Below are 22,216 nucleotides of genomic sequence, written 5' to 3' on the forward strand. Positions count from 1 at the left end.
TCTCAGCCCGACTGCTCTGCCAAACCCATTCATTACATTATGCACTAGCGGGAATGCCGCCTATTCCGTGCAGAGTTTCCACAGTTGCGGGATGGTCTAAGACAGCACTGTGAGGGAAGTCCTTTGTTCAAGCTTCGAAATGAAAAACACACAGAGCATTTATAACACAGAGACGTAAAATAAACAAGCGGAAATGAGCAGCGCGGGAGAGGGCTGCGATTTTAGCTTAACATACGGCCACTTGAGACAGACACAGCAGATTTGTTCTACATCTGCTACGCGCCCAGGGCCTTTATGACATTTCAGATGAGCTTAATGTGATATCAAGGTCTGAATTGTAGATTGTGTAAATTTTGAAGTGTAGATTTTATTTCTTTTAATAGTTTTTCATAGGTTCATTAGACACACAGCAGAAGTCCACCCACCCATGATCTTGCATGAGCGCACTGACTAAAGATTAAACACAAACATAAATAAACCAACAGCAGACACTACATTGTGTCAGTCGACTGATTTTTTTCCCACAGAAGCAGTAATATATTACCAGAACAAGATAAATCCCTCTAGTCAGTATGTGTGATAACTAATAAAATTGGACCGCCATTGCACGGATACATTTTAAGCAATATGATCACAAGGAATCTCTGTCAATGTTGAGATGTCATTGTTGTTGTCCTTGGGGGCAGAGTTCTTACAAAATCCTCGAGAATCATGAATGTCAACAGATAAAGTGCAACTTTAATGAACATAACCTAAACTCCTACGACAGTAACCTGAAGACATGGTTAGGTTAAGGCCCTGATCACGGAAGAGTGCATGACGGCACATGTACTGTATAATGTTACAGACTCCTGTGTTAGACAAGCACCTTGGCAACACAGCACCAATATCCGCACAGGCTTTATGGTTTGACCCAGTCTGTAGTCATGGAGACACTGAGCCGTTCATTGAGAAATGCCACCTAATAAGTGGTGTTTGGCCATAAATGGTCCCCAATAGCATCCATCCCTCTGTGTCACGGCCTTAAAGACCCCAGCAGATACCATTACAGATACCAATGACAGGTCCACCTAAGGCTGCTTATGACAGAAATACATGTTGCCTTAATCCCATACTCCCAATATGCCTCTCACCCGCTTTGGTCTACGTGTTGGACATTAAAGCTAAAAATTCCATTGTATGAATGAAGAAACTAGTTGCCATGGTGAAACATCTCCACCTTGCCATCTGGTAGATGTGTCCCACCTATAAAGGTACCCTGACTCACGAGACAGGACTCCAAGGGTGTGGAAACGGCCGAGTCATGCCCCCTGAGCGGGACAGGTGGCGCTGTCTGCCCCCTCATTTCTGCACGTCCTGGGACCCCAACCCCCCCACCCCCCACCCCCACAACCCTGTCCCCCGTCCCCTGCTGGCCCCGGCACCGCCGCTCAATCAGCTTAGATTAGGTTGTTGGAGATCTGCTGCTGGTGCTCAAACAGGTCCTCGATCTCCGCGCTGTACGCATCACCTGGGGTGGAAGCACCAATCACATGAAAGCGTTTCAGTTTCAAACTGTTCACTTTGCAGTGATTCCTAGGCAAAGCTGATTGTATTTTTATTAATGAATGCCAGTGCCAGTGACATGTGCAATGCCGCATGGGGTCTGTGTGCGGCCGGTTCTGTGTGTACCTGCATGGCAGCCGTACAAGTACACTTTGTTCCCGCCGTATCTGCAGCGACAGCGCATTACGTTGTTCATGAAGTCCGACTCGGCCATGTCCAGGGAGGGGTTCACTTCCACCTGCAGGACCAAGGAGGAGCCTGAAGATGGGCTTCAAAGGGCACTTCCCCCCCCACTCCCGGCCTCCCCCCAGAGCTGCCAGGCCGTTCTCCGGGGGGGGGGCAGGCCTCTCATTACAGGGAGCCTAAGCTGCCCTGGACTGTTTTTATAGTCCGTCTGATTCATGTCTATAAAAAGCGTAAATGGTTTCTCCATATTTCAGCTGGAAACAAAAATATGCTGCAAAGACACACAGAGTCTGTACTTCAAAGATATATAGATTCTGTCCACCATAGATATAGACTCTGCAATTCAATCATTCAGAGATTCTGTACTACTAAGACACAGACTCTATATTTCAATGATCAGGGGGGCCTCTATAGGTTTTGGTGAGAAAGCATATTATATCAGGCCCCCAACCCAGATCAATCAGATTATGTTCCAAATTTTTTAGGGTCCCTGTCACTCATCCTAACTTCCCCCCCTTTATGGCACTGCTGCCAATGACACACAAACTCTACTGCAAAAATACACCTACTCCGTATTCCAAAGTATTGCAAAGATACTCCGACTGTGTACTCCATAGAACCAGAGACTCCCTAATCCAGAGATACACAGACTTCATATTGGTAAGATACACAGAATCCATATAGCAATGATACACCGACTCTTTACCCCAAAGATACACCGACACTGTACTTCAAAGAAAAATAAACAAAATATCCCAAAGTTTACTGCAGGTTTGTAATGAAATCTGATTATTTTATACGGTACATGCACATCTGAGAAACCAAGACTTAAGCAATTAGACTTTTATATTTAATTAAACTGCTGAATCATCTTCACATAACATCTACACAGTACCCGGTGTTGTCATTGTTTCTCTAGACCTGGCACAAAAGGGAATTTTACGGGTTTCCGTACTGCCTACTGATCTGCCACTTTGCACTGGCAGTGTAGATTCACTGTGGCAGTGGCAGGGTGGTAAGGAACGTCTGGAGTATAGGAGGATCCCCCCCCCCCCCCCCAGTAAGTGAGAGCATGCGAGGTCTTTTTAAATTACAGGTGGTGGATCTGAGCCCCTGGCTGACTCTGGGCTTCCTGCGTGTAAAAACGCAGAAGTGAAATGGAGCATTTCTAATGGAGGGGACCTAGGTTGGGCGCGGTGCGGCTGCACTTTAGTGACTGTGCACCATTTTGTACTTAAAAAGTGCCTGCTTAAAAATAGGGCCCCTGATCGGAAAGATTAGAGCAGGAGCAGGGCTGTCTGACCGGGGGGGGGGACGGACAGCTGGATTCCCTCACTCTCCTTCACGATCCGCTCCAGGACCAGGCTGACCTTTCAAGCAGGACCACAGCATTCCGATCCACACTGTAATTACCAACTGCTGAATAAGCTGAAAATATGCAACCCTATCATAGCTACACACCGTCTAAACAAATGAAAAGGCATCCTGCTGTCTCCATGATGTCACCATGTAATTATTACAGAACACACAGCTCAGCACTGCAGTGTCTTCACGCTCCCCCACACGTGACCTCTGACCTGGAAGATGTAGTCCCCAGGCCTGACGTCGGTGATGTCAACCCACTGGCAGTCGATATCGTGCCGGTAGGTATCCCAGCAGCCCACGGAGATGCCCTGTTCCCCCATGCCGTAGCATGAATAGCGTTTCTGCAATCCTAAGGTGAGAAGACGAGGCCGAGTCAGCTCCTGACCAGCGGTACCAAAACAACACTTAAGCACTGCATCTGAACTGGCCCAGCTGAGCCAGAACCATATCTACCAGCTTCTAACACGTAAAAAATAAATAAACCACGAATCGACAGGATTAGGGCTACCGTGGCTCTGAGTGTACTAGCATACAGGTAAGGACCTTCACATACCGTCGGGACAGAAAGTGTCCTCCAGGCAGAAGCTGGCCTTGTGACCCTCTGCCACTCTGGTCCCATTCAGAGTCAGCAGGTCGTAGTGGGTGAACACCTCGATGCTGTGGTAGTGCCTATAACACACACAGGAAGAGCGTTCCAGTCAGGCTGAGGCAGCAGGGAGCACCAATTCAGACTGTGACTCCAGTATCCAGGTAGGTTACCCTACGGTGTTGGTGTACAGTAGAGGGGAAAGTTACAATTTATTGTTATGCTTATTTTAATTTCGGTGGTACTTTGTAAACCCTGTGGTTAAAACAGTGCCATATAAATATAGATTTATGTGTGTTCCCTGGGATTTCAACCCACAACCTCAGAAACCCTAGTACAACACACTACTGGTGGAGCTGCACGAGAAAACACAAAAACAGCCCTTCACTAAGGTCATTGGAGAATAATTCACCACAAGGAGCGGCATACTAATAAGGCTATATGATGGTGGCACAGGGGTTAGTGATGAACAAAACACTTTTCATGAACCATTTGCTGTATTTTTTGATCCCACTAGATGGTGCTCTTGTTTTACTTTGGGCCATGCTTTGTGCCCATTTTTGAACAGAATGCAGCATCTAGTGGAGTCAAAAAATACAGTAAATGGTTCATAAAGTATCATTCTGTCCATCACTAGTTAGGACACTTTGACATAAACCTCAGGCCTGTGTGAGCCCACAGCTGCCGGCCAAGACCCCAGAGAAGGACCAGGATCCCAATGCCAAGCGTAACTGTCTGACCCCATCCTGGTGAAGTGTTGGGTCACGCCCCACACCACTGTGCCCCTTGGATCGCCATGGCACCCACCTGTGGCATTGGTGCCACACCCAGGACTCGCGGGAGGCCCGTGGGCGGAAATCAGCCAGGCCCAGGTTGAGGATGCGGGAAGAGAAGCGCAGCAGGCGGCGGTGGCCATAGGGCCAGCGCATGCGGCTCGCCGACGACGACAGACAGTTCTCCTCATTGGCGCAGGTAAGCAGGTGCAGAGGCCGGTCCTCCAGGTAGGCCGTCTCCTGGACCAACTGGGTGTCCAGTACCAGGTCGGGTGCGGCTGGAAGGCGGAGCCAGCGAATCAGAAGTAGTCAGATTGTTTTTCGACAGGGTTCCTCAAGGGCTGATATATTTGCCGAAGTAAAGCCATGATGTAGATATGCGTTGTCATATTTTCTGTTTTTGCTCTTTTGACATGTTTCATCGCCATCACATTTTCTAACACTACTAGCAGCTAGAATTTTCTCCATGGTTCCTTCAAGTATGCAGGCATTAACTGAGCAACTGAGCAAAGTTGCAATTCTGAAATACGTCTGCCCCCACTGCACATGGCTGCACATTCACTGGGCTTGGCCACCGGGGGCAGCGACACTCACTCTCGGTGCAGCTGACACCAGCAGCCTTGACCCCGCCCCCCCGAGGGCAGTGCACATGCTGGTTCCGCCGGCAGTGCTGGATGGACAGCTCCATTCCCACGCAGTGGGTCCCGCTCAGCAGCACTTCGCTGGCACTAGGATCGCCGGGCCAGTACCAGGTCTCCTGCGGGCAGCAGCGGAGCAGATCAGCAGGGCAAATCAGCCGGGATGCCCATTTACTTTGGCCATGACCATGGTGCCCTTATTTTCAGTTTGTTTTCTGTTCTAAGGGTAGAACAGGCTAAGTGTGTCTAACGAGCCGTCCCCAGCTCTTATCAGCGCCCTGCAGCACCCAGAGAACAAGGCCTTCCTCAGGCCCAGCTCACAAACCCCATAAGTACACCCTCGCTACACCCTTAATAGCTCAGAGCGTCAGAGTGCTGCTTAAGAGACCATTTCTCTGATTTACAGTAAAATGTGTTTTTACAGGTGCCTGTTTTTAGAAAAGAGCAAGTATTAAATTGACCCCAAACTGGTTTCCTTTGATGTAGCTCCGCTTACGCCCACTCCACACTACACCCTTATAGAATGACTGCTGCAATGTCTCCTCCTGCTTGCCCTGCCCTAACTTCAGTTCTTTTAGTTATACTTCATTTCCCTTCCTGACCCTTTCGGACGATTATGAGCAGAACTGAGAGAAAACGGAGGGAACCAAAACCATGTGGAGACTCCCAGCCGACGTTCACCATCTCGTTCGTCACGGCACCCTCTCCTGCCGATCACGCCGATCACGCTCACCTCGTGGGCCTGGGAGGCGAACCCGTATCCCAGCTGCCGGCACACAACCATGGCCTCATTGATGCCCCAGTTCTCGCTGCACACAGCCCCCCAGCGCTTACGGCCGCCCACGGACATCAGCACCTCCACGCGGCCTTCACCTTCCACCCGGCCTCCTGCCAGCCTCACCTGGGGTTAGGGGCAGAGTTAGGGAATAAACAGAGGCTGAAACAGTGGCCCTGCTGTGGGACTGCTCCCCCTGATGGTGAGGAAGGCAGGCCTCACCGTTTTTTCCAGCCCTGTCTTTGGCACGTTGCAGCGGACGGAAGAGTCCTGGCTATGCTTGCAGGTCCGGAGAGGCACCTCCTGGAAATGGCAGTGCATGATGGAGCCCTCAGCGCCAGAGCACTGCACTGAGTTCATGTGGATGGGTCCAGTGCCTGCAGAACAGGAGCCAGGTTAGTTGGGTTAGCCGGCAAGATTGTTAAAAGGAAGAGCTTGCTGGGCTGGATTAGCCGGGTTAGCCACACGGCTAGCTAACGGGAAGAGTTTGCTGGTGTAGCTACTCAGCTCGCCAACAGGAAAAGCTTGCTAGGCCGGGTTAGCTAGGTTAGCTGCATGGCTCGCTAACAGGAAGAGCTTGCTGGGCCAGATTAGCTGGTGTAGCTGCTCGGCGCGCTAACAGGAAGAGCTTGCTGGGCCGCAGTCACGCGGCAGCCAAAGCCGCACCCATGTGTGAGTGTACAGAATGTTCCTGACCCATCAGAAACACCCCCTGTGAGACTGGCATACCCACCCCACTCCAGCTCGGCCAATGCCAGGGAGAGCTTTCATTTCGTTACAGACCATTACCTGCATTGTCTGCTCTCTGTGAAGCAAAGGCGTGAAGTGAGGACGACCCCACACGATCTGGCGTGACCGCGGAGGACGGGTGAAAGTGAATGTGACGTCCAGGGGCCCAGGGCCAGTTCAGTTTGTTAAGTTCCCTTAAACCAGCAATGAAAACTTACAGGAGTGATAAGGCCGAGTTCCTGCAAACTAAGACGAACGGCTGTTTATGCTTCTGAGGAAACCGGATCCTTGTGCAGGCGGATTCCCGCAAACTGCAGTGACCACTAGTGGCCGGATAAATGTGGCACATTGAAACACAGATGTACACGTCAAATAGTAAATTACATGTAGAAAACAAAGCCCCAGGAGGCAGCAAATATGACAAATATGAGTCTCTATGATTTCTGTATCTAACGGTACCACCAAAAATCCTAGCAATTTTGTTTTCACCCTTCCGAAGTACCCCTGAGCATTTCGTGCCTGAGGTTGCAGGAAAACAGTGGATGGGGCAAAGATGGTCGGTTTGAGGAAATAGAGTTAGAGGACAACATGGCCAGTGAGCTGACTCACGTACTGAAATTGTAAATAACTACAAGAATGAAGGGACTGCAGCAAAGCCCAGTCCACAGCCCATCCCCACTCCAATTTACAAGCGCAGAGAACAGGACTGCAGCTGTTCCCAAGAAAAGAGGCCCATGCCACAGATCACAGAGTGACTTCAAGGCATCCATCCCCCAGGACGCTTGAGACACACTGAGCACGCTCAGCACCGCTTCCGCAGAATAGCACAGACGTGACTATGCCATGTAAATATAAACGTGTTCTAAATGAAGGCCAGTAGGAACGGCCAGTTCATACTGGTTCATTTAACAAAGCCCATTTGCTGCAGCACATTTCATCAACACTCACGTTTGCCATTAGAGCCTAGCTACGCACCATTAACAGCAAATACTGTAGGAAGCAGAGCCAGGCTGTCAGACGAAGCAAAGGGAAATTAAAACACAAAGCGCCCCATCAGGGGTCGGGCCGATCATTAAGCCAGTTCCATCCGAGCAGGAAGGCCAAGGGGGATGTACGTCAGCCTGCTTACTCTTCATTGGTGTCGTGCTCATGTGAAAACAGGCCAGCAGACAAGGTCCCCAAAGGACCAAAATGTGGAGCTCAGTGTTATTCTGTTTCCTGTGACTGAGTAAACATGCCCCTTTAATGATTCCTGCTCTGTGGGACCCCTAGTGGCTGTCATGATTATGGCACTAGAACCCTCCTTTACTAGAAGGAGGGTTAACAAAGCCATTTAGACATGAACAAACCATGTACTAGAATCTGAGTAAGAAGGATGAATGACAACAGACTAAATAAATTCTCATGGATAAAAAAAAAAAAAAACAAGCAAGAGCCAGTATTTTCCTATCTGTCTCAAAGTTGGCGTAAATTTAAGAGCTGTTTGGCCTGTTGAAGCACCTGCGTGGCAAACAGAACTTTGTTTTTATCCAAATCAGTTTAAAAGAAAAGGCTGAACAGGATTATTTCATTTCGAGACCATTTACACTCCAGTGCCAAGTATGAATCCATCATATCTCCTCTGAAAATCGCAAGCCACACACAGGCTGTTTGCATGAAGCCTCTTTAATGTGAGACTAACCAACGCGAATGCCCTTTCCTGCAAAAAAAGTACAGAAGAACAGCATGTCGTCATCCTGCGACTCCCGCAGCTGCAATACTTAGACGGGGTGGGAGGAGTCCAAACTACCTTCATCATTCATTGGCTGATGGACCCTGGGTGCTGATATGTCAGAAGATCCGCGTGCTTCTGGACCTTTGAACTCAGCACTAAAGCGAATCTGTTGCCGCAGATCTGGTGTTCCAACGCGCCAGCTGAGCAGGTACCTCCCCCAAGCAGTGTCGCCATGTCAATCGCATCACGGTCAAGAGCAACTCATCAAAGGAGCCGAGGATGTGCATCAGTGCAAGGAGCCTTCAATAGAGAGGTCCAAGCCCTTGGCCTATTCAACGGCAAAGTGGCATGGAGTCCCGAGATAAGCAGGGACCGGAAAGCACTCCAGAACTGCCTGGAATCTCAAACAAACCCCCAGTACACAGCTGGTCCCTTACGCACTTGTGTGGCAGACGCAGCACTCGCGTTCACACACACGCACACACACACACACACACACCACATCAGGAACCCGTCAGGGTGACCTTCATGGGTCGGAGAGACAAACTACTTATACGTGTCGCAATTTCACCATTCAGCCAAATGACAGTGAGGGTAAAAAAGGAGGGAAATTCTACAGCAGAGGCAATCCTTTACCAAAATGTCATGCATTTGGTCAGAGGTGCAACCCATTATGCAGTATAATACGATAGCTGGGGTATAATAGCAGAGAACTGATGGCCAAGAGCACTGATTGGTATGCCAAATTTGACTTTAACCAAGTTGGTTCCTGATAGGGGGTGGTTCTTTGCATGGTCCATTGCTCACCTTGGCCCATGTGCGCCCCCCGGAGGGCCTCGCGGGCCGTCCCGAAGCCCAGCTCCCTGCACACCACGCTGGCTGCCGTCAGGTCCCACAGGTGGTCGCACACCGTCCCCCACTTCCCTTCCTTCAGCACCTCCACTCGACCTTCACCCAGGCGGGGCCCCGCCTTCAGTCGCACGATTGGCTGATACGGCATAGTGACACCATAGAGACTGTATCAACCATTGCTTCATCCACTGCTCATTTGCTTAGAGGCCCACCAATCAGACCACCCCATTTTATTTATACCATAGAGGTGACTCACCTCCTTGGGGTGTGGAGCCTGAGGTCGGCCGGATGAAATACGCACAAACTGCGGCCCAGGGACACACTGCACAATGGCGTGGCGGCCCCCGGGACAAGGGGAGGGGCTGCGTGGGATGGATAGCTGGGCACGGCACTGGGACAGGCTGCTCTCAGTGCCCAGGCAGTGTACCTTCTCCACCCAGAAGCCCTTCTTTCTGGCCAAGATGCTCAGCCTGTGGGGAAAGTCGGAGGTGAGAGTGGCCCAGCCAGTGACGTCACTTAAATGTATCTTTGAAAAGGATTTAAGTGTCTCACCTGGAGGATGAGTCGGCAATCTTTAAATCCCATATTTTTCTGTTGGAATGAAGAGCGGGAGTTAGGAGAGGGTACTGGAAAACAAAACCTGTTTCCTCTGGAACCAGCTACCTCTGCACAAATGAGATGCTGAGACATGCAGGCTCCCAGTCAATACAGCAATGTATAAATATATCAGGGAGGCTTGTGGGTAACCTGTACAGTGCCATGTGATTGTCATGTGCATAAACATGTCAGGAAGTGATGGACAAAAAAAAGAAACGTCTGCTGTATTTCATAACTCCACTAGATGGTGCTCTTGCTTTGTTTGGGGCATGTTTTGTGCCCTTTTTGGACAAGAGAGCACCATCTAGTGGAGTCAAAAAATACAGCAAATGGTTCATAGAGCATCATTTTGTCCATCACTAATATCAGGGGGGCTTGTGGGTAACCAGTATGGTGCCATGCGATTGGCCCAGCACTTCAGATCCAGGTCATTACCACCGAGTGTCTGGTTAATTAAAGGTAAATCAGAACGCAGATCTAGAGGCAAGAGAACGAGAACGACACGCATCAAGCAGCAGGTCGTGGCTGATGAAAGGGGAGCAGCCCTCATATGGGAGGGATGAGTAACAGATACTAGGATGCAGGGCTTTATATCACACTCCCTGTGGCTCTGAATGAGACACACACACATGGACTCTGCCCATCATGTCCTTTGCTAACATGGGGGCCATGACATACATGCTGGCCAGATGACGATGACCACTGCTGGACAGTGACTTTTACATTGGTGCTCCTGGGGGCTGCTTTATCACAGCAATTTGTCCAAGAGAACAAGAAAACAGATGCACGTCTATGTTTGGCATGCCAGGAAGGTTAGGGACTGTGTGAAAATGGCATGCTGGGAACTGTATGAAAACTGCATGGTAGGGACTGTGTGAAAACCATACGATAGGGGCAATCTGAATATGTCATACTAGGGACTGTCTGCAAACTGCATGATTGGGACAGTCTCAAAATGGCAGGCTAGGGAATGTCACACAGGTGCGTAAGGGACAGGTGCGTAACGGACCATCTCAAAATGGGCCATCACAGAATCCAATGAACTTCAAAACGCACAGCGGCTCACTCTCACCACAGGGAAAGTGTCTGTGAGTCTGTGGTTGGATGGGACAAGAACATGCTGCATTTAGCTCAGTTCCTACAGCGACCTTATTTATGTGCCCAAAATTACCCGCTTGCGTCTGTAATGTGGTTCTCTGGTAACATGCTGCTGCGCAGAGTAGACACAGAAGAATGCTTAATCATAGCAGCTCTCTAAGCTAAGAAAACACTACATCAAAAAAAAGCACTATATCAAATTGACATCAAAAACAATGCATATTTTTCCCCACAAAAAAAAATGTAACAAAACGAAAGCAGTAAAAATCAGTGCTTCCATCCAGATACATAGTTGCCCAAGATTAAAATATCCCAGATTAAAAACCAAGATTAATAATGAGCTGAGAATTGAAACTGGCAGCCCAATTACGTGAAGAACGTCCACCGTGATGCTATAAACCCAGGCACAAGACTCAGTACAGCGCTTTTGAGCTGATTAAGAACAGGTGTACGCTACACAAGTACACACATGTGGCATATTCGGTGGTGTTTACCCGACACATGGTGAAGCAGAATCAGTGCAGGGCCCTGGGCTATACATAAACACTGCAAAAACTCTCTAGCTACCAACCCTCCACACGCCAGGCTGTAATCAACCTTGAGGCACCACCCCAGCATGCCCCCCCCCCCCCCCCCAATTACCACAGACTCAGACAAGCTAGTGAAAGAGGCCACTTGCCCCACAGGTGAGGAGATATGTTTTTTTTTTACCTCTCAGTCAAAAATATGAGAAAGATATTCACTCGTACTTCCTCGAAGTACACAGCAATTGAGGTCTGACAGATGCATTCAGATGGTGTCAAGCTCAAAGACTTCAATACTGAGACGACACCATGCCGAATTTAAGGGGAAGTACTTCCAGACCAGACCACAGAGCCACATGTCTCCTCCCAGGAAACAACCTATAGTTCCACCACTGGTATTATAGCATTTGTAGGTTGCGGTTATGAATTCCCAGGGTGACACTGAGTTGACCCTGTCTCCCCTGGGGTCTGGTACAATTGGCTGGGGTTTTGGGGGGGGGGGGGGTGGATGGGAGGTAGCTGTTGCTTTCCTTGGCTAAAACCCTTTAATTCGCTAAAAGCTACTGAGCTCGGGACATCTCATGGCTGACACCAACCTTCCCCATGCCCTGGGGCCAGGAAAAAACTGTCTCGCTCGATACCGTGTTTGAAAAAATGGGGAAATACCTCAAGAAGACGTTTCCAGTCACAGCTAAAAAAAACATGACTGAAGGCTTTAGGAAACTGCGTTCCAAAGCATACAAATAAATTAGAGATGAGATAATTGGAGAACACTTAAATCTAAAAGAGGACCTACAGAAGCAGAGGAATTATGCCCTGCAAAAAGTTACATCAGCAGGACGGTAATTAAACAAAAATGCGGTTGAAATCCTTAAATCCGCAGTGGTGCCAAAGGCATGAGTGGCTGACAGAGCAGGCAGGACATGGCCGTGACCGAACGCTGCTCACGCACAACTAGACCCCAGAGAAGCTCAGCCTTTCCCAGGCAACAATTATGGCCCTGTTAGCAGGGAACCCAAGGGGGGGGGCAAGCAGGCGGTCCAGCAGGAGACCCACACTGGGTGGAGCAGGGCCAGACAGGTGGGGCGTTGTCCCCATGACAACCGTCACGGAAGACAACACCTTTTCACGTTTTTAACACCTTCTGCCATTGTACAATGGGCAGACTTCCCCATCCATAGCTAGAGCTCCTCAGTACCTCTCTGGAACTTGGCCAGATTAGATTCCATTCACAAAAGAGCTGAAATGAGCCCATACAAACCATTACAGGGTCTTCCAGCGCCTATGGACTGTGACAGAGAAGGAGACACAGCCAGAGGATGGCTAACAAAATTAGCGCAAGCTAACCGTTTGCTGACGGGTGCTGATTTCCAGGCTGCCAATCAGACATTAGGATGAAACTGTCGACACACTGAAAATCTAAGGAGAGTATCAGTTAGGAAAAAAAGGTTAAACAGACAGAAGGTTTGCGTAGAATACAACGGGTACATTATTACGTTATTAAACGCAGAGAGGGATCTGTGGTCAGAACTTTGCAACACAGGTAGAGGCCAGATGGACAGGCAGAGAGTTTAGTGAGGCAGGCAGCTTGATGTTCACTGGATACTGATGAAGGGTTATGGAGGATTGCCTACTTATTACAGCAACTGGGAAAATATAAATATAAAAATTATATGAAACGTGAGCTGTGCACAGTGCTGTGACACAGGGTGGGCAGCAGACCTTAAAATGGCTGTTTTCCTATTCGGATACTTTCACCCAAAAAAGTAAAATCAACAACTGGAGTGAATTTAGAGCCGCTGAGGGAAGATGACTTCATGTGTGGCGAGGCTGAACAACGGCGCTGTGAATAACTGAGGGATGACAAGGGAAAGCAGAGGGCAGGCCCAGCCCTCCCCTGAGATGATGTACTGGGGCAGGCAGGATAGAATCAGGTGCCAGTACACGGTCTAACACTACAATGCCCAGTGGTGAAGGCCACTCCTGCTCCTGGAGCAGAAGTGCAGGCTGGGAGCGGATGGAGGAGCCCCTGCCTGAGCTGTGAGCTGCTCCGCTGCTGGGGCCGAGGGCGGGGGGGGCAGCTTAAGGCCCGGCCCATAATCAGACAGTGCTGTGTGGTACTGCAGTCTTCATTCTCCGAAGCAGGCCAGCTCAGCCCCTAAAAATAACGCCATGTCCATGTGGCACTGCGAGACGCCTCGGGAGTCTCCCCAACTGGCACGTCCACACACATACACCCTCTGAATGGAGAGGGACAGCAGGGCCATGCATGCCGTCCTCCTCACCGCGGACATGTGGGGTGGAAGCCTCAAGCTGCACCCTGATACAAGGAGATTACGGGGCTGGAACCCAACAGTGCAGGGGACGGCCTCCTGTTAACCAGGAAATGAGGCTAGCCCAAAACCTGGCTCCGATTCCACACCCCAAATAAACTAATGCTGAGAATCCCAGAATTCCTAGAGTCAACATGATAGTAGAGCGCTAGCAGGACCAAGTGAAAATAGGAGACGAGCAGTCAGTTAATCAAACATAGCCGGACTTGTACCTTTAGTGCAAACATAATAAAAGAGGCTGTTATCGCGGATCGGGTCAGAACCAGCCAAGATTCACTGCTATTCCAGAAGAGAAAATCACTGAATTCAGTAGTTCCCCAAGCGCCCACAGGCTACGTACTTGTACACCTTGGTGTTGTGCTGGGTGGCCGCGGGGAATCCCAGCATGCCACACACCACTCTGCTGCTGTTAAGGTTCCAGCCCAAGTCGCACACCTGCCTCCACCTCCTAGCATGCTTCACCTCCAGCACGCCTTCAGTCACCAGCGCCCGGTTCTTGGTGGAGGTCAGGATGGGCCGCAGACGGACTTCTTCGATTCGCACCCTGTCGAAGGCCTGTGGGCAGAGGGTGTATACATCAGCAGGGCTCTGGGGACGCTTGTGGGAGTTTTACTAACACAAAAATGTTCCAAGGGCAGAGCAAAAAAAAAATGATTGTTTCACAAAGATAGCCAATCAGATTGTAGAGGAGGTGGGTCCAAAGAACTAAAGGAAACAAAACCAAGACATCTGACTGGTTGGTCACACGTTCTCTAGTTCTTTGGACCCACCTCCTGTACAATCTGATTTGTTATTTCTCTGAACCAGTCATTTTTCTTTCTGCCCTCACAACATTTTTGTGAAAGTAAAACTCCCATGAACCCTGGGGATACAGTGTGTGACTCTTCTGTTCAGGTGCAAAGGAAGAACCCCTTAGACAGACCCCCAAGGTAACTCACACTGGCTCCAGCTTTGTGGTTCCGGATAAGGCTATAGACAGCAGAGGAGGATTGTGGGTAAGGAACTTCATGTTATTAGACATAATGGACATGAGGCTGAAGCTCTAACACTGTCCTTCAACATTATGAAGTCCAACTCCTGTTGAGGCCAGTGTGAAATACTCCCTTTGCTTCCTCCAGTGTGAAGCACCAGAGGGCACTGGCCAGAACCCATTAAATCCACACTCAGAATCACAGGGGAGGGTTCAGCATATGGGGAGGAGGGATGAACCAATATGGTTTTGTGCAAATAGCACTGGGGGTGTTACGCCTATACCCATTTACACCAATCTGGGAATCTGGGTGACGGCAGTGTGACAAAAAGGCACCTTGAGGTTTGTCAGGCCAAAGGAGGTGGTAGGGGCTCCATGACGGTGCGCAGAGTTGCAAATCCACTCACCGGGCCCAGAGGGCTGCTGTAGGGTGCAGGTCTGTAGTGCCGGTCCTGGCTGTCTATCACACTGTTGCCCAGGTGGCCCGGGTCCCTGTGCCTCTGGCCCAGCATGTCGTTGTTCCAGTAGCGTGCCACACTTATGTTGCCCTGCTGGGAGACCTGGTGGCCCCGCTGTATGGTCAAGTCCCCTGGGCGCGGCCCCTCTGCCCTCCGCTCTTCAGAACACACTACGCCCAGATCCTCCGCATGCGTGCAGTCGTGAATGCCCCAGCCATTGGAGCGGCACTGCGTCAGTGACGTCTCTGTACCAGAACAGCGCACATTGTCCATCCAGATTGGACCTGAGGAGGCAAATGGCTACAGTGAGAATATTCTTCCAGGACCATAAGACTGGATGAAGATAGACCCTCTGAAGACATGAATAAGAGACATGAAGGACCAACCTAATATGATTTGGAGGCTGTGACAGTGAACACTTAACCCTTACCCGAGCAATACTGTCCCAACCACTGGCATGCACTTCACTAAAGGCAACCAAGGACAAGGGGACAACTGCCATCTCGAAACATGGGCAAATGAAAATGGCTGTCATCCAACAGCAGGAAAGCCCTGCAATGCCACTCAAGAGCAGTTCTTTAAGGCTGTGGGGGTTGATGATATATGCCATATATATGATGTTCAGGCCATTCGCTTCGGCTTAATGATAGTGTTTCCTGCCAGCGCCGTCCTACCCTGGCCATAGTTTATCCGAGGCTTTAAAGAGCTTCTTAATTTAAACCGACTGGCAACCTAAAGACAATATGCGCAACTTTACAACGGGCAACATAAATCTATACGACCGTAAACAATAAAAAGTTATTTCGGCTTGATACGAGTCGGAGGCGTGCCTAGCTCCCCTTGCGCATGGCCAGGGGCGTCGGAAACGGGGGGAGTCCCCAGCAATATCTTTTCCCAAAAAAAGAACATGAACATATAGCTATTTAGGGCTGAACGATATTGGGGGAAAAATCAAATTGCGATTTTTTTTTTGTTTTGCTATTTAACACGTTTCTGTCATGATACAGATGAAACAGATGCGATAAACTAACAGCGCGTTCCTTATCGTTTTCATTATGAATACAAATGTGGACCAATTCGCTGCGAATTCAGAGCGCGAGAACGAAACATATAGGCCTACCTATCGAAGACAAATTTATTTTATCATACGGATCAGTTATTTTTTATTTAATTGTGAAACAACTCTAAACAGTGTTAGTCTTATGCTAAATTATGAAATCTTGATCTCTTATAAATAATTAAAAAATCATGTGTTACACTCATTCCGACGTCACAGCGCATGGTTGACCACCTGCAGCCAAAAATGCACTAACGAGAAACCGCACTCCATGTACTCCTGAAACAGTTTTAAGGGTAACGCATTTATCAGAATAAAAAGTCCCACTACCCCGATCGTTATAAGCTGTTGGAAGATGGATGGAAAAATAAAAAATACATGAGAAGGAAGATCGCATATATGAACGGTGCTCGCACCTTCTCCTTCTCCGTACTTGGCGCTGTGAGCCCAGGTGATGCCGCTCTGGAAGCCCAGCTCTCGACAGACAACATTGGCTAAATTAATGTCGATTTCGTCGTCGCAGACTGTGCCCCAGGTGTTATTGTGGAGGACTTCAAGGCGACCCTCCCTCTGTGAGGGAGCGAAGCCGGCAAGGCGCACCTTGACAGCTGACTCACGGCCGGAGGACCGGGGGACCCCGTGCGTAGAAAGGAGCAGCGACATGAGGCACAGCAGGGAACCCAGCGTCGCTTCTGTTAAACACAGCAGGGAACCACGAAACGTAAACACACCGGGCAATAGAAATGGAAAACAATGAACGAAGCATGCAGATATAAAATATAGGTCTATTATATTAAAATCGCTTTGCAACCCCCTTTCCAAGAAAAACAGCATTATATGTGACAAATTTTATGCGTAAGCAATTTCTAAACTGTCTTTCACTGATTTTAATTTACAAAGATTATAGGTCTAGCTTTACGGTGAATGTTATATTTGAATTGCCCTATTATCATCATTTAAATTTCGGATTTTGTAGCCTATATACTATACTGTTGGACCATTGCACACTTACGCAAACAATCTAATGATTACCATACGCTTTATCATTATCTATATGTTATACAAATATGACAGTAGTCGTACGTTATCATATTCATACAGGCCTAGTTTTCATTAAGAATGGCAATGAGGGACCTCTTTAGTTTGACATATCTCGTTCTTACAGTCTGCAAAATAATCTCATTTAAGTGATTATAAACTCGAAATCACGAAAAACGAAGCGTATCGAGATAAAGCAACAGTCGTAGATATTGGTATTAATGAAAAAGTTTGCAGTAAGTTCATTTCTTTTGGTCCCTAAAGTACAACTCCACAGTAACGAGCGCTTTATATTGCCTTGTAGATGACCAAAACAGTAACCTCCCTGCGAATAAATCCAGCCCTACAATTTTATTGGCACCTCAAACATTTTGTAAATTAAACTGTAAATGTCACAAACCATTTGTGGAACTTTTGCCTAAATGCAAAAAAAAAAAAACCCTATAGAAGTAACCATCTGTTTGTCTTAAGACAGAACACAAATCACCAGACAGCACTCGCATACTAAGATGTGCCGAACAGCCCGGAATGAAGACCGCAGTGTGTTGAACATCGAAAGAGCCCCTGGCGCAAAAAAAGCCAAAAGCGACTCACCTGTCATTGCGCCGCTGCGAGCCATTTGCGGAGCTGGCGGGGAGAAAGTGAATGGGCGAAGCAAGTGTATGACAAAGACGTGGTCTTGGTCTGCTGTTCTCCTCTCTTCCACCCTCCCTCTTTTCCTTCCCTCCCACATTTCTCCCTTTCACCATTTTTATTTTGCCTTCCTTAGTTGAAAACTCGTATCACTAACGTATGTTAAAACTACATGAAAATACCGCTTAATCTTTCTAAACTTAATTCAATTATGGGTTTTCGAAAAAGGCAGCCACTGTAATTTCATGCCGCCATATGGACCATGAACCTCCTCATATCATCCACGATTGCCAACTTTGGCCAGCTGGCTGAAGTGAGATGTTCAATTCTAGACCAGTCTACACACATGTTCAAGCATTTATATGTATGTAACTGTTTTATTACCTTGCAAATAGTCTGTAGGGAATGCAAACTATTAATCTTATAATCTTACGTTTGCAATGGAATCGTAAGGATTTGTCCTAAGATTTCTTACGTGAGCGTGAGAGTCTGACAGCATGTCCGTCAAATGCGTGAGATCTGGCAACCCTGTGATGAAAAAAAAAGAAAAAAGAAAAACAAGACGAACATGTTGTCTGAGTTAAAATAGACTCGTGCATTAAAACAAAAGTGTTAAAACGGTGCTGAAGCATGAGGCGTGTGAAAAGATGGATCAGTGACAAAACACTACAGTCCACTGTTGGTATCTGTGGCTTTTAATTTAACAGATTGGTTGGGATTCAAGTAGTAAGAAACAAACCCCTCCATAATTAAACAGCACTGAATTGTTAGCTATTATCTTTATAACAATACTCCAGTGGGCAGAACTTTGTGCCCTAGAACACAGTGAGCAAGGCTACGTTGGTTCCGAGAACATGAATCAGAGAAGAATTAAATCATCTGCCTCCAGAATGCTGATTACTCAAGCACAAACCCACAAGAAGGACCCAGGTCAGGAACAGCCAAAACCACACAGCTGTGAAACCAAGTGCCGGTCACAGCTTCCATACACACAAGTGCCCAGCAGAAGCTGCACTCCTCCTCTCTCTCCATCGCCCTTTGGACACCCTCCACGTCCTCTAGCTGATGGCAGAAAGCAGCAGAGCAGCGATACCATCATCTTGACATACATCTCAGCTGTTTACAGCCCATTCTGGGTAAAGGCTTCATTACAGGAGACTTTAAAAGTTAATTGCGAGTTTCCCTCTCCATTTAATGGTGAACAAAAGCTTGGCAGATTGTGGTGGCAGCCTGCTGTTCAGACACAGTTTCCTGTGGGGTAAGTCTAAGTTCATCTGCTGTTCACTTTCCATCCTGGTTCACGAGGTCATTTTCGGAGGGTTTACAGGATTAATTTTGTTAGAGTTCTGTGTACATGAAAGAGTGTTTTATCAGCAGAGAGAGGTATTCACTGCGGTTTTCTTTGGATGCCCCCTCAAATGAACAGGGACAGGAAATACAGCAAGGGCCAATTTAAATTTTAAAGGAAACAAAATTATCTCAGACTTATTCTACAGCCTATTTTGTTATAAATTAAAAACCAGCAATTTAGCTGTTTGTGAGCCAAGGTTTATGCGAGTGTGCGGTTGAGTGCAGGCCCTTCCTCCCCAGTAAACCAGCCGGAAGAGCAGCCCCCTATTAGAGGGAACTAATCAAAGAACCATCTTACCGGGCAACCAAAAATAGGCCGGTGGAAAGGGGCGACAGCGCCTCTTGGGGTGCCAAGCCGACCCTATCCAAGTCCCCACCTCGACTTACTATGGAGGCTGCGGGCTGCCTGTGGGTATGGGGCCCAGCAGAGGTGTGGTACGGTATGGTGAGGGGACAGCACAGCGCCCTCCCCCTACACAGGGCAGTCCTGCACATATCCCCGCCACGTGACGGCATCGCACAGGGCCGCTCCTGCTAGGGGTTCTGCTGCGGAGACATGCTCCCCCTATAATTACACACCAGGGCCAGCCCCGCCCTGAACCACAACCCGCAGGGGCGTGAAATAAATACACTCTCCAGCAATAAACAGCCCCCTTTCCAAATCACGGCACCTCCTGAACTCCCAGCCCAGCTCCCCCCTCCTTTTGCATGGGCCCCCCTCCTCCTGGAAACGCTAAAGGCCGAACGCCTGAGATGCCCACACAGCTCAAGCTGGCAGGACCTTTTCTAGTCCACCATGCCCAGGTTCCAGGGGCCACTGTTGTGCGATCAGCGGGCAACCGCTAAGGCCACAATGGGCTTCCAGACAGCAGGAGTCTCGCCGTAAAGGTCCCTCCCATCACCTGGCACACATTACTGTCTGTAAGCGCTGAACACTGGGAGTTTTCCCACGATCACGACCAAGCCAGCCCACTTTGGGATCCCCGACTGCACGGACCGCACGAACACTCCCAGCGTGCCAAGCTGACCAAGGACCCATCTTCACTTTGAAATCTACAAACCTAGGCAGAACCAGACAAAGTCTCACCCAAAATTTGTCTTGCTCTGAAGATGGGAGCAACCACAGCTCATCTGCCCCAGTGCGCTACTGCCAGCGCGGATTTAGGGTATGACGGAAATGTCAGTGCAGTCCCCTTTCCCGCCGTAAAGAACACAGCCGTGTGAATAAATGCGTCGCTCCATCCCAGTCATCTCCAAAGAAAGGCGTGGCCAGCATGGTGCACGGTATGAGGAGGTAGACGTGCATCATCTCACCAGGTCACGGCTCCAAAATAACAGGGTATGGCGCAGGAGAGAGAAAAGACAAGAAAAAGTATATATAGACACAGAAAGACCGGAACAAAATACCACTGGGAACTTCACAGTAGCATAGCTGATCCATACTAACAAATGCACAATCTGTTAGGGGTGAAGAGACAAACCACGTTTATTAAAAATGGTACAACAGTACAGCACTATCCCAAAGCAGTTTAGTCCATGTATGGATGACGACGCGTCATCTCACAGCTCTGTGCACCAGCTGTCTATCACCTAGATCCAAATAAAGCCAGGGAGGACTGGCATAGCCACCCTGTGCCTAACAGGAGTCAGAAACGTCGCTCTGGGGCAGCATGCTAAAATGAAAGAAGCTCTGTGGGCCACTCCCTTTAGCCTAACAGCCGGACATTATTCAACAGGCAGCAGGTCAGCATACAGCAGAAAGTATAGCGGCTGGGACAGGCACATAAGCCCTAAATAAAAGACCACACACACCATGTCAGACACTGCCACCTTGTGGCAGAAAGATGTATAACAGCGCATGACTCAAGGTCCCGGAAAAAGTTCAATAAGCAACAATTAATTTGCCATGAGAAATTCAAAACTACAACAAAAGGCTTTGATACATTGCATTTCATGAATTTAAAAATCCTGAATTCTTTGATGGTCTGGTAAGATAAAGCCAGGCAAGCTACTGAAATCCTTACCTTCTGTAACATGCAGTTTCTTCAGTCTGCAAGTGGCTGTGCAGATGTCCTTAAAAATTAGGCACAAAATCACTCATGGAGGAACTGCACGCTATCCAGGTATGCAAAAGAACTGAGTGCTGCCAACAGACCAATAGCAGCTTGGCATGGTCAGGGAACAGCTAACAATCAAATTCGAAATAGACATACTCTCTGATAACTGACAACAAATGCTCCTTATGCACTACATATATTTACACATACGAAAACATCTGTGCATTTAAAATATACTACATACTCCAAGAGTATGTCAAGGTTGGGATCACTACTTCTTCCCTAAATATCCGCTGTGAGAATGAAGGGTGTGCATCAGGGAGTTTTAAGATGACCTGTAATTAGGTATAACTGGGGTGGATCTGTGTGGAACACGATCATGGTTATTGCAGCCAAACATGTCCCCGTTGCCATGATGGGATGCTGCAGATGACTGGGGAATTTCACATGGGAACCCAAATCTTGAATCTGCTGGTGCAAAACCTGAGGAAAATGGATCTGGTGACACGTGGAGGACGTGCATGACACCTGTAAACCTGAGGAAGGGGTTCACTATAGAAAAGCAACATTTTTTTATGTATTTGTTTTTTGGGCTGTGCTGCCCTCTATTGATCAGGCAACTGTATTACAAGAGCACTATGCTAAATTTTCAGAAATTTTCCATAGGAAGTAGGGTTGCAAAGGAGCGAAAACATTCCAGAAATTTTCCATGAGATGTTAAGCTGGGGAGTTTTAGAAATATTAAACTCTGTGGAAGCTGTCAGATATGGTAAAGAAAACAAACTGTATGAATAATGCAACATAAAATATGACAGCAGCGCGTTTTGATGCAGATGCTTATTTTTGTGTTTTTACGCACACACTTGGTTACACAGTGATGTCACTATTAGTGCTGTCAAGATGTTTTCCAGTTGCATTTAAGCTACCTATTATAGGCT

General features: G+C 48.3%; 1 protein-coding gene across 1 annotated transcript; it reads right to left on the bottom strand.

Moving 5' to 3' along the window:
- Window positions 1-1,393: 1,393 nt before the first annotated feature.
- Window positions 1,394-17,932, bottom strand: loxl4 (lysyl oxidase-like 4). The gene is made up of 15 exons (XM_049009703.1): window positions 17,833-17,932; window positions 16,617-16,892; window positions 15,093-15,427; window positions 14,056-14,270; window positions 9,716-9,754; window positions 9,420-9,633; window positions 9,119-9,299; window positions 6,091-6,245; window positions 5,827-5,994; window positions 5,050-5,212; window positions 4,490-4,733; window positions 3,650-3,765; window positions 3,309-3,445; window positions 1,672-1,783; window positions 1,394-1,510 (listed from the first exon to the last, which is right to left on the bottom strand). The coding sequence occupies exons 1-15, from the start codon at window positions 17,855-17,857 to the stop codon at window positions 1,440-1,442; spliced, it is 2,451 nt and encodes an 816-aa protein (XP_048865660.1). The 5' UTR covers window positions 17,858-17,932; the 3' UTR covers window positions 1,394-1,439.
- Between the last annotated feature and the right edge of the window lie 4,284 nt (window positions 17,933-22,216).

Source organism: Brienomyrus brachyistius, chromosome 3 (assembly GCF_023856365.1).
Source record: "Brienomyrus brachyistius isolate T26 chromosome 3, BBRACH_0.4, whole genome shotgun sequence".
NCBI lineage: Eukaryota > Metazoa > Chordata > Actinopteri > Osteoglossiformes > Mormyridae > Brienomyrus > Brienomyrus brachyistius.